This window comes from Rhopilema esculentum, chromosome 4, assembly GCF_057945365.1.
Source record: "Rhopilema esculentum isolate cy_ngs chromosome 4, ASM5794536v1, whole genome shotgun sequence".
Classification (NCBI taxonomy): Eukaryota; Metazoa; Cnidaria; class Scyphozoa; order Rhizostomeae; family Rhizostomatidae; genus Rhopilema; species Rhopilema esculentum.
In genome coordinates this window covers 4,811,428-4,824,821 of record NC_142818.1, presented here as the reverse complement: position 1 = coordinate 4,824,821, position 13,394 = coordinate 4,811,428, and the positions used below count along the sequence as shown (strand labels likewise).

The 13,394-nt window shown below is 36.8% G+C and overlaps 3 protein-coding genes across 5 annotated transcripts in view; 2 read left to right on the top strand and 1 right to left on the bottom strand.

The window, feature by feature from the left end:
* Positions 1–1,928: 1,928 nt before the first annotated feature.
* On the top strand, positions 1,929–4,315 carry LOC135691181 (adenosine receptor A3-like). The gene has a single exon (XM_065208974.2). The coding sequence runs from the start codon at positions 3,087–3,089 to the stop codon at positions 4,032–4,034; it is 948 nt and encodes a 315-aa protein (XP_065065046.2). The 5' UTR covers positions 1,929–3,086; the 3' UTR covers positions 4,035–4,315.
* Positions 4,316–4,369: 54 nt separating this feature from the next.
* LOC135690469 (alpha-1D adrenergic receptor-like) lies at positions 4,370–8,734 on the top strand. The gene has a single exon (XM_065208033.2). It carries the CDS (start codon positions 5,238–5,240, stop codon positions 6,195–6,197), a length of 960 nt encoding a protein of 319 aa, XP_065064105.2. The 5' UTR covers positions 4,370–5,237; the 3' UTR covers positions 6,198–8,734.
* Positions 8,390–13,394, bottom strand: part of LOC135691174 (HAUS augmin-like complex subunit 4) — a 25,261-nt gene continuing 20,256 nt past the window's right edge. For 2 of the 3 annotated variants that reach the window (XR_016145289.1, XM_065208961.2), the window contains one exon: positions 10,969–11,681. Coding sequence is in view for 1 of the 3 variants with exons in the window: in XM_065208960.2 (XP_065065032.2) it covers positions 9,887–11,137 (1,251 nt within the window). In the remaining 2 variants the exon portion in view is untranslated. Of the gene's footprint in view, positions 11,682–13,394 lie in introns of all 3 variants that reach the window. The other variant, XM_065208960.2, reaches the window with a different exon arrangement.

Below are 13,394 nucleotides of genomic sequence, written 5' to 3'. Positions count from 1 at the left end.
ATTTTTCAAAAATCTACGACCCCGGATATGCAAAAGAAAATTTTAAATTTTCGAAGTAAATTTTCAAAAAAATCTTTTCTTGCCCGAAACAACAAAAAAGCCTTAATTAGCAGTCCCGACATTGTTGGATGTATTTGGGACAAAATCGAAGCTATTAGTTTGATAAAAAGATCTTAGTGATTTTGAAAAATTTCTGTGACCCCTGATATGCAAAAAAATTAAAAAAAATTTCCCAATGATCTTTTCTGCTCGAAAATATAACGAGCTTCAATAAAACAAATAGCATGTGCTAACCGACAGAACCCATCGTCTTTCTATCTCACAGTTTTAGAATCGATGTGCATGGAAATTAAAAACAATCATTGTGCATGGGACAGAATAACAAGTTAAATATATACAGCTATAAAACGAAGTGATAAAATGAAGCAGGTATTGATAAAGCATACCTAACTGCTTTCAATGTGCAAAAGAGTACATTACAAATGAAAAAGGACAAGCTTTATTGCTTTTAACACAACACATTATTGAAGCGGTAGATCCTTAATCAAATGTTTTAGTGAAATCGACCATTTTCATTTCGATTCAAACCACTTTTGTCAAAGCAGAAGCAGTGCTGGTTGCTCTCGTTTCTGTTTCAGCATCTCTAGTAATCAGAATATTTTTTGCTTGCCCTATCTCTTCTTAAGCCTCTTTACTATATTTTTTTCTTTGTAACAATTGTTTATCTTCGACCTTTTCACAATAAAGGTTATATTCTGCTATCACAATTAGAGTTCTCGCAAGACCATTCGGGGATCCAAAGTGACACAAAAGAGAACTGCAAAAAACATTTTTTTCTCATCGGTAAACAATGGATGCAAAAATTCTTGAGAACTCGTTTGACACAATTTGCAACAGCTTCATACATTTACAAGATCATTGTTCTGGCAAGGCAGTAGTTGCGCCAACTTATAGAAAAAAGATTCTTTTAAGAAAGGAAACTTTAGATTGATCAGTGTAATATTATCCACTGGATAACCAATAATTATCTTTGAGATTCAAGGTCTGAATAAAGACGAGGAAGTCTTATTCAGGTCAAATCAGTTTAGTGCTTGATAGCGTCGTAGGCGATTCAAAAACAGCTGGTTGTCGAAAACTTCCTTAATTCTAAAAAACATGTTTTGATTGTATGATTTTTACTAATCAGATTAAAAAGTCAGGGAAAAAATAAGTGTTTTGTCACCGTTTTCTTTGCAATATTTTAAAAGGGGCATTTCAAGCACTTTAGAGGGCGTGGTCTCTAGAAACTTTTTGATACAGCTTCCCTATTTACCCATCCCCCTGGAGCTACTCCTACTGCTACCCCTTGTAGTATTCAAAACTTTTAATAGCATTAATCCAGTTTTCATGAAAAAGTAATTTACACCAAAAGACTGAGCCAAAACCCAAGAATATATAACCTTCCCGGTTTTCAAATAGCCAGAACTGCCAATTATGGGACCAAACTGATCTACGCTTGGAAGGGGCCAAGATTTGGAATTTAAAAAAGCCAAAACCACCATACGTTCAAATCTGAAAAATACACGGTTTCATGCTTATAAATGTATCTGCTCATTCTGCAGCAGCTTACAATGCAATTTCCGATTTTGCTGAATGTCAGTTTTCATTATTACGATCACTGATGTGGTGATTAAGTGTAAATAAATTATTATTCTAAATTATACTAGCATAAAGTGTCGGCTGGGAAAATTCGCGGAAGTATAAAATTGTGAATATTAGATTAGGCTTGTGCTGGTCTTATGTGATAAATGATATCTAGAATTGAAGTTCTATCTATTAGCTATCACCAAACTTCATATACATTTAATCATTAATTCAATAACAATAGTGAAAGAATCCCGGCAAGCTTGACTGACACTTCTCCAGGCTTTTCGTGAAAACTGAACTACTTACTGTAATGAAAAATAGATAAGCTAGCAAGTCCAAGCCAAAGAAGTTCTGCTTTAAACAGGCATGCGTATAACGAAAACCATCGAAAACAGAAATGCTACTGGTCACAAAAGTTTTTTATCTTAAAAAAAGGAGATAGACTGCTCAAATTCGGAAAGTTTTTGAAATATTTTCACAATATATTAACACATACAGCTACGCATTTTCCGGTTTTGGTTCGTTTCAAAGCGACAACAGCACAAATGTTGGGCCTTAAACAAACGGTTGACCTTCCTTAAAAGAGATCCCTTTCTGATAATGAATACGTATCATTTTTAATCCCATCTTTCATTTGCTGTTCTTCAAAATGTGATTTAATCTATCTTATCCTTCCCTTGGGTAAGAAAATAACATAGCATGTTTGTCAGCACACTTACTGCGCATGCTCAAAAGACGCAAGTTGATATATTTAACTAAAGATTGTGATTAATGCACTTCGGATTTATGCTTATGATACCAATGCATATTTTTAGCTACACTGAACATTCAAGATCATAAAGACAGTTGCTTAACTAGATAGCACAAGTTTTGGCCATCACGGAAGTACTTGTAAACCGATGGGAAGTTAACTGCAGAACCAATATTTACTTCTCATTCCAAAAGGTCCATTTTTTCAAATCCTAGTCCACACAACTAGTTTTCAAAGTTCTACTGTATATAGGATGAATTTATAAACAAATGAAAAATTCATTGCTGAAAAAATAATCAATCTTCACTCCAAACAGTTCCTTTAATGATTGGAACTAAGAAAATATTTGTTTGTGATAATTTTCTTTATTTAAAAAAGTATGATCTATTATCCTGGATTTGGTCATATCCATCATTCATTTCTAAATAATTGCAGAGAGATTTCTCGCCATAGAGACCGTAATTTGAGCATATATAAAGGATAAAAACAATTTTAGCTTTAGAAGAAGGCAGTGATAGACATGATATATGCATAGAAGAGGGCATGATATATGCTAATATGGCACTTCAAAGAGACTTGAAACGTATGCAGCTATAAGAAAAACAAAGAAACAACGCCAAATACATGGATAGCACATTGTGCAACATTTTTGCCTGCCCACTTTCATGTACTAGATAATTCAATATCTGTGATGCATTGCTGAATCAAGATGAATTGTACAGCTTTGCCGCGTGTAGCTGCAATGAAATCAGAGACTATTTATTCGTTGTGTGTTGTGAATACATTTACAGCATTAGCAAGTGTCTGGATCAACTTCTGTTTTATTGCAGGCACACTTAGCAAACCGACACTTATTACCTCTACAAATCTATTTGTGATGTCCCTGTCTATGAGTGACTTTCTTGTAGGCCTTATTACGCAGCCACTTTTAATTGGGCATATGCTTCTCAGTGCGGGTGGAATAGAGAGCTGCGTGGTAGAAAACCTAACTGCAATGACACTTTCTGCATTTTGCGCAGCATCAGGTCTCTGCCTCCCGCTCATAAGTTTGGACCGGTATATTCGCATGAAAAGCCTTTACTTCTATACAAGCATAGTAAAAAAGAAGCGTGTTATTTTTGCACTACTTTTTACCTGGATCGTTGCTTTTATCATTGCATCTTTGCCTATGTTCGTTGTATCAAAGGCTGTTTTTTACAGCATCCTCATTGCATGCTGGATAGCAGTGACTATCATAATGATCAACGCATATTTCTCAGTCATCCGCAATTCTCGAAGAAAAGTTGGCCTGGTAAACAAAAGAGCAACAATTCAAGAAACCTCCGGTAGCGCTGCATCCACTTCAATTTCAAAGGACAAAGCAAAGATGTTGACTGAAGATGCAAGACAATTGAAACTCACTGTAACTGTTTCAATCATAGTTGCTGTTGTTGTGATTGCCTGGCTGCCAACTTTTATTGTGTTTCTTTTATGGGCAATAGGGATACCCGCATCGAACAGGAATGAAACAATAGTCTCTTTAAGCTATGCCTTTTGCACATTCAGTCTCGCGGCATCAACTGTAAATCCTTTATTATACGGTTGGCGAATAAAAAAACTGAGAAGAGCTGCATTTGAATTTTTCCTGAAACTGATACGCTGTAATAGGCCCAATTAAAGCTCGATCAGATTGCAGGCAGCAAATCGTAAAAATTAAATTACCGAGGTCAAACAACCAAGAAGCAACCTAATGCGGAAAAAAACATTACATTACACAACCCCATACCATACCATACCATACCATACCATACCATACCATACCATACCATACCATACCATACCATACCATATCATACTATACCATACCATACCATACCATACCATACCATACCATACCATACCATACCATACCATACCATACCATACCATACCATACCATACCATGACATACCATGCCATGCCATGCCATGCCATACCATACCAAGAAATATCATGCTAAATTATGCACGTGCTCTACACCATCCTTTTTGACAGTACTTCACTATGTTAAAAGATGCTTTGCTACGTGATGATCGGCAATACTTAAAACAACTCGTTTGTGTTATCCGATACTATACACAATCGAATATCTAGATGCTGTGGCTACAGACATCTGGCCAACATAGCCCCCCCCCCCAATAGAAACATTGTTTTAGAAAGAACAACGCTTATCTGCAAAGATTCAGCAGAGAATAGCAATATTTTCTGCTAGAGAAATGGAAGGAGAAGAGAAAAGCTTCATATTAATACAAAAATGTCTTTCTCCTGGCATCTTTTCAAAAGGCAATTGCAAGTAAATAAGAAGATTTTTACAAAGTCTTGTTTGCTGAAATCTTTGTAGACTATATGAACAGCTGCAAAATAGTTATCAAGCTTCTTGAAAATCATATGATAGCATAAATTATTGAAAGTTTTAGCTAGAGACGAAGATATTAAAATCAGCCAATATTGAAAAACTATAATTCAGTTTGATTTCCTGGATATCGACAAGTCAAAATGAGCAAACTTACAGTAAATGATTCACTTCAAACTGATGATCAGGATTCATAGTGAATTGGATATATTGCTCAAATCTGAAAGCTTCCGTTGATATCTGATTTTCTAGCGTGATGCTACAACAAATCCGAAACGTGGATATTGATTTCAGATAGCAAAGTGTGTTTCGCGGTTGCAAAGTTGAACTGAATGAAACAAACTATCACGCAGAGTAAAAGAAAACAGTACAATAATGAAATTAAGAAGGGCTGAGGAGCAAGCTGTTGCACCACTAACGACTCAAGTTAGTTAAAGGTAAATTATTCCTTGAAACTATAACTTGGTCTATGCAAACAGATAGCCAGGCATGAATTGTACAACTTTCCCACCTGTCACTCCAATGAGTCCAGCAACAATCTATGTTCTGGTTATTGTAAATATGTTGACAGCAATTTCAAGTGTGTTAATAAATTTTTGTTTTATAGTCGGAATTTTCAGTAAGGAGGCCCTTGTAACGACAACAAACATATTGGTAGCATCATTGTCGTTAAGTGACTTTCTAGTGGGTCTTGTAACCCAGCCAATGTTTTTCACACATCTGTTACTTAACGGACGAAGTTGCATGATGGGAGATCTAACATTTGCTACCCTTGGAGTATTCTGTGGTGCTTCGGGACTGTGTCTTCCACTTATTAGCTTGGACAGATACATACGCATGCGAAAACTACAATATTATTCAAGATATGTAACGAAAACCCGCGTAGCTGTGGTTATATCTGTTGCGTGGGTAAATGCATCTATCATGGCCTTCATGCCAATGTATGGTGTGTCACTGGTTGTCTTTTACAGTTTATTAATAGCATACATGATATTCATCACCTTCATAATGATAATGGCCTACATCTCTATTATTCGCCATTCACAAAGAAAGGTATCGGCAAATACACCTAAAAGCACAATCACGGCTACTTCTGCTATTCATGGCAGTGCATCAGGAACGATAAATGCGTGGCCGTCGAGGATTTCAAAAGACAGTAAGAGAAATGAAAGCGAATACTCTCGTCAGATGAAACTGACAGTTACAGTGACCATCCTTGTTGCCGTGGCAGTACTGTCATGGTTACCAGCATTTGTCATTTGGCTGCTATGGGCATTATGGGTGCCAGCCTCCAATAACAGCACAATCATGGTAACGCTTTATTACGTTGCTGCCTCATTAGGCTTCGCAGTGTCCACTATGAATCCTTTGTTGTACTGTTGGCGAATCAGAGAGATCAGACGAGCTTCTATCGATATTATGTGGAAAATCCTACGTTGTGGACAATAGACCTTGTGGATGAACACTAACTGCTTGTAGATAGTACTAACCCTACCCATTTACACCAGCATTTCTTTACATGAAAAAATCATCTGTGACATCGTTCTACATTATTACATGCCATCGCTCACGGGTATTTTTTGACCATAGGAAACAATAAGAAGCGATCAAGTTTGCATAGCTTCAACCAGCAAATATTATGGTTAGCAAATATTCTTGTTAACTCTTAATGTAAATTGGAGAACATATTTCTGGCTTTTAATATCAAACCACTGAAAAAATGTGGTCTGGAACATAGGGTAAAGCATACGTGACCCTGCCTGAACTTACATGGTACCTCTACCAAACGTCCTGTTTCAAATTCCTTAAACTCGGTGTCCACTATCTATTTAGACCAAACAGATTGCATTCTATAGTATAAAATGTATAAGATAAATGTAAATATAACTCAATCATGAATTTGTTCTGATTTCTCTTCTAAAAAGTCTTGTTTAAAGCAGCTTTTACACAGATTCCAACTGGATCAAATCATGTAACCTTTTACTCGTTTCAAATTTTACTCAGAGGAAGCGGTTGTGTACATTTTCAGTATTGCTCAGTCTCTTGATATAGCAATTGTAGATTTTAATGCAAAAAAATATCAAGTTTTCTGTTGTTTACTAATTTAGCAGTTTTACGAATATTTGGATAATACAAAATACATCATTGTAGATTGTCATTCCTGCTTTGGTTAGCAGCTCCGTTATCAAGCACTCTGCAATAAAGCAATAATACACAACTAATAAAAGATTCTCCACCAATACCAGGTATAGCATTTGCAACCTTTTTATATCCCCAAATCCAGTTTAGCATAATATCAAATTAGCGGAATAGCCTGTTGTGAAAGGAGAACCCGACCGTGGGAAAACACAAACTGGAGTAAAAATGTTTTCTATCAACCGATCTTTAGAATGAGATCCTTTCAATGACAAAAAGCAATTGACATTGTTTGCTCGGGACGAATCATGCCCGTCTTCCAGACCATGCACTAGCCCCCATTTCGGGGTTGTTGACAATGCGTACCTGCGACGATGATTGGTTAAGACGGTATTGTTTCGAAACAAAGGACTAAATGTTTCAGCTCCCGAACAACTGTTTAGATTTGGATCCCGTTTACATTGTGCCGGATAAGTTTCTTCCGCATCAAATAAGAATCGCGTTTACACTAGACCCACGCTATCCGCACAAATTTGAGAGCGGCTATCCGAACAAAATTGGTTGGAAAGTGTATTAAATTAGTTCGGAAAGCTATGCGGTACAGTGTAAACGGTTTTACCCGGATAAATTTTATTCACATCGTATCTTGCTCGAAAGCGATTGGCTAGGAAAAAATAGCCTATTTTTTCCTACTTAGTTTTCACTGTTTCCCAATCAAGACCTTTCGCCATCTTGGCTGCCTTGTAGTCGATAAATACTCGAGTAAAAAGTGCAGCATCTTAGTCAGTCCACGTAAAATTGGCATCCGTGTTAGCATACCCCACTTTTTCGCTATTTCAGCGTCATTTTGTTTCAGAGAACGAATTATTAAAACTAACTCTGCCTAATTTTTTTTGCCAATATCTTCGGACTTCGTCTGAAAGAGAAGCATAGATTCTGAATAGAGAATATAAATGTATTTTTATGTTGGCGGGAATTTAGCTGTTATTCTGTTGCCCAGAGATGACTTCGTTTTGGACGTTCTGTGCACGATTTAGGTCACGTGACTGCAGTTATGCGGCACAGTGTAAGAGGGAGGGCAAAGTGGACAAAATTTGTGCGGCATAGTGTAAACGCAAATCAACCCGAAGAAGTTTTATGCGGATAAAATTTATCAGGCATAGTGTAAACGGGGTCTTGGTACAGCCTTATAGCAGTCTAATATCCTTCATCCGCGATGCAAACAGCTCGATTCTGAAACAGCTAAACACATGATAGATTTAGACATTTGTAACTACGTAACATGCCTCGTTTATGTCCAGATAACCTTAATCCTAAACTGATTACGTTTATATCGTTGATCGGGCAAATTTAAGCCTGGATTAACCTCTATTTCTTTATAAACATGTCATTTGTCTTTGTATGTTTTGAAAAAACAAAACAACATTTTAACTAAGTTTTAGTTGAATGAATATTTGAGTTACAAAGAGCCAGTAACAAACGGAGGAAAACATAGGAAAGGGAACTGGTTTCCAAAATTTTGTTTCTACCAAATATCTACGACTTCTCTTGAAATAAAAAAAATTACACACGTTTCCAAAACTGCTTTGATTCTGTTTTGTCGAGGATTCAGGTAATGATCAATTGAATTATCAATACATGTTCTTGATCAATTAATGGCTTAGATGTAGTAAGTTTAAACACTTTTCCATTTGACAATAACGAAATGAAACTTTATTGTGCAACTGCTATAGATCCAGTTCATCAAGAAAACTAAAAGAAAGAACGGATCGTTGACGTACAATTACAAAAAACAGACTAATTTATATTTGATTCACTGTCTACCTGGACCATGGCTATTGCCAGGGCTGTCTTGAATCAAAACTGCAGGTTTGCTTCCAAAATGGAAGTGCATTGCAGTTTAAATTCTTTGACCAAAAATCTTTTACGTAAGTTGTTTAATATTAAGTGTTCAATCGACCAGAGGAAAGTTTTACACACTTTTTACTTTATTTTTACCCGTTTAGGTCTCTGGCAGTGGCCATTCTTAAATTTTTGTTATCTACTTTTTCAATGTTTTGAAGGAAGGGCAAGTAGGTTGTTTACTTTTTGTCAAATAATATGAGAAAGTAACACTTAATTTCACCATGCAGAACCATGCTTGACATGGATTTCTTCGCTTATTTTGTGAGATAAGAGTTACAATTGAAGAGTTTCACCCAAAGCACGGCGAATTAACGTTTAGACTTTGGAAAAAGACCTTCTTTCACCTCAGTGGTGTCGAAGAAAAGCTGTTTATTTGGGAGAAAATCTCAAATCTAAGCCGTTGGTAACATTACAAGCAGTTTTAAATGATGATTTAGCTGAAAAGGTTGACCAAAACGCTGAAAAATTTGCAGGATTCAGTGATAAGAGGCTCATACATTAGATTAATTAATTATGGAGGAGGTTTCAACGAGGTTTGAAAGATCACGTGACGTTAAATCTTCATTGTAACGGAGTGGCTATAATGGGTACGGGACTGTCATATGCCGTCAATTTTCGGAATAGCTCAAAATCATAAGAAGGCGATATTTAATTTTTTTTAGGAATTACGCTTAAATTTACATAAAGCATAAAACCTTAATAGCTGATTGTGCTCCAAAAATCCAAATTTTCCTGAAACTGCAAAAGTCAGATTAATAATATTTCACAATCCAATTCTATCATATTTGACTGCCTTCACGACCCGAATAAAACCATCCTTAACATGGAACCAAACTAATGAAACTTCCTATGGGATAACATATCAACAAATTGTCTTCAGTATTGTCCACTATCTCAAAGTATTCCAACAAGATTTGTAGTTCTCACAATGATCTGGACCTATCAATATACGTATTCAAATCGTTAAAGCAGTAGCCATTCGTTACAAGAAAACGTAGTGGATGGCTTGAAACCCTGGTTAGATACACACTTGAGGACTGCACAGTATTAAACGAGTATATCATACATTCTGTTTTATTCACAAAAGAACTGTTGTGTCATTGCTTACGACAAGGAGCACATTTAAAGGTCTTCCAAAAGACAGCTATTGCTGCTTTTCTCACATCGCGAATTCTCGAACAGTATAGCAATGGATTGACACACGAGCAAGCGAAACCAAAGGTAAGAGCGATGTAATGAAGAGTGATTACCATTTCGTGTGTGTTCATTCTCTCTTTATCTAAAGCCCATATCAAACTGAAGACAAACGTCGGCATCCACGATATGATTATGACCAGAACTAGCAGGCACACGGTGACGGTAATACGCATTTGCCGCGTGTTTTCGAGGCTGGCTAGTCGCTTTCTATTCTCTGAATTAGACCGACTAGGCGAGGTTGTATCTTGGCTTGCCTCGAAGCTGTTGCTACGGCTCTCGATATCATCGCTACAGGACGAGCATTTGGATGGAAAGCAAGACTGGATCTTGCTATCAGATGATTTGCATGGGGACTGATAAGGCTTGAATTTCAAGCTACTTTTCGGAGGATTCTCAGAAAATTCATATTGGCACGCTGACGTATTTGGTTCTGTTATGTTTCCAGCAATCTGAACTGTCTCAGGGCTCACGGAAAAAGAAACCTTTGAATCTTCCTTTTCTTTAGAACAACTAGTGGGTACGTTCTTCTTTGTGTAAATAATCTCGCATTTTTGATTCTGGTTGCCATGCTTACTTTTAAAAACTACGGATCGTTGTACGACAGACTTGTAGGCAATAGACATGACCAACCCGCATCCGACAAGATAGACTATCAGCATGATGAAGAATATATCTTGGGGTACTCCATAAAATGGGGTGAATGCAAAAGCCAAAGCGTTGACCCATATGCAAACTATGGCAATACATGCTCGCTTCTTGCTGACATACTTAATGTAATACTGCAATTTCTTCATTCTGATGTACCGGTCTAGACTTATGACCGGTACGCAAAGACCGGAGGCGCCGCAAAATACACTCAAGGATATGAAAACAAGGTTCTCCAAAAGGCAACTTGTTGATCCGGACGCGATCAAAAGTAGCAAGGCACAAGCTAAGGGTTGCACAATCAAACCGACGAGGAAATCACTGACCGAAAGCGAGATTATGAACAAGTTGGTTGGAGTAAGCAGGTTTGGCTGACATAACATTCCAGCAATAAAACAGTAGTTTACTATAACGGTCAGGATCGATGTTACAATGTTTATTGAAGCCAGAGAGTACATGGTGGTGCTGCTCATTGCAGAAATCGGCGGCATTATCTTGCATTCCATGATGATGACGTTATAAATATATACTTTAGGGCGTTCCAAGCAGTTTTAGGCCTAAGTTGATAGTTAAAGCACTTTTAAAAAACAAACATGAGCTTTTTTGAAATTAACAGAATTTGAGCAACTGTATCTTCCAGTTGTAATTTGTCGTGCTCTGTGCCGTACCTGCAATCTTTTCCTTGTGTTTTCTTACTGGCGACTGGCATCAATGTTGAAAAGCTTGTTAAACCACGCTCTGTTGAAAAATCTTGTAAAATTTGGCCTGGGACATCATGATCTTGAAAGTTAGTGCATTTATTCGTGGCATCTAAATCCTATATGTCAAGTGTCTGTAGTGTACTATTGACAAGCTCAATTACACTTGCAATAGTGTAAATAGTATTAAAACTACAATTGAAAGGTTATAATTTCCCAACAAAGCAATCACACGTCTTTTAGTTACCTCTCCTTTCAAGCCAGTTCAGGTCATGTCTTTCTCAAGTAGGATTCAATTGAATGATAATACTCTATTATGCCGCAAAGGTCTGTGAAGGTACTTTTCGTTGAGCTAAAACAAGGAGGTAATGAAATCAGATCATAGATTCGTCATTATCAATGCTATAAAACATACGTGCGAAGTTAATCTTATTTAAGAATTGAACTAATGTCGTTACATCCCATCGCTCAAGGCAGAGATTATTAAAATGCCTATTATTTTCAACTAATTCACATGAAACCGTTAAAAGAGGTGGTGTACAAGAGATTGGGTCAAAGGGCTATATTCAAGTTTTCTGAAGAACCACTAATAATTGGAAACTTCTGTTTACAGCGAAATCTCTCAATAACGGACACCTTTTTAAAACGAATGCTTGGTAATGACGGACACCGCTTAATAACGAACATCTACAGTGAACGGATAAATATTTTTAGTAAGTTTCTTTCTGCAGATTTGTCTTCAGTACAGCTTGAAGATAACATACAATGCCTTTCACTCCAAATTAGTTCTGGTGCATCATATCGACTTCGTGAACCAATAACAAGCTTATTTTCCTGCTGTTGCTTGCGTAACACAAAGAAGTTACAATTTTGAATTTAAAAATGATGTCAAGTTAATGGAGGTTGGCTTACTTAATCTTGTTCATACAAGACGAACTACCAGTCACAACAATCCAAACTTTTATCGCACGTTAGATATTAATATCAACTTTAAGGCGATTGGACGTTGGATAATCGTGGTGAAATAGTTAAAGACTCATTGCTAACAATGAGCCATTGCGCTACGCAAGCATCCCATAATGCATTTTTAGACAGTCTGAAATCAATTTACTGCCATTGAAGACAGTTTACTGCCATTGTTTGGATCGTCGCCACGCTCGCAAAGGCCCATTGTTAGCAATGAGTCTTTAAAAAATTACTTGGCTTTCATGTATTAACCTGATAAACAAAGAAACTTTTCAGCAAACTTTAACCTCGTATTCAAACAGGGCCTCGATTCGGACGGAGAGATATTACACGAATCTTAGTCTAATAAATCCAAACGGAAATGTAGAGCACCATAGCTTCTAACAGCAAACCCAGCCTGGCGAATTTCAAGAAACAAACCAAACGTATATATTTAAACTTTTTTAGCAGGAAGTACACTGGTTTTTGAAAATTATCTGTTCATGACAGTAAACTAATACTTTTAAGTCCTACGCAAATTGCTTAAACATTGGTCTTTTTTCAGGTGCAAGGAACCCTGGGGCGACTGCCCCTTTTCCCCCTTTTCCCCCTTTTCCCCCTTTTCCCCCTTTTGATAACTATCATTTAACATTATACTGAAATGCAATGAAAAGGGTGATACCAAAAGAGAATTATCAATATATATGGCATGCATTCAGTTCAAGGAAATATGTTACCAAATCAAGTTACATTAAAACAATCACTTTTGTAAGCTACATCACTTCTTTTGAAGCAAGCGACAGCCCGTATCTCCCTCCTCTAAATCGAACACTTCCTTTAAAGTACTGAATGCGTATGAACACTTGCAGGTCACCACAAAGCACATTCTTCTCCAAGGAAATTTATAAACATACCAACGATTATTGGAAGCCTATTTAGTAAATTAAAATTAATCCTTTGCGCGTGCCCCAATGTCAAGCCATGCGCAAGGAAGACTGCTTGGTCTGATAGAAACAAACTGGTTCGATGTGTCGATGGACATCTATAGGAAAAATATCCTATATAAACCACATTCGGAAGATTTTAAACAAAAATGTCTCCGTAAGAAAAGATGTGCATC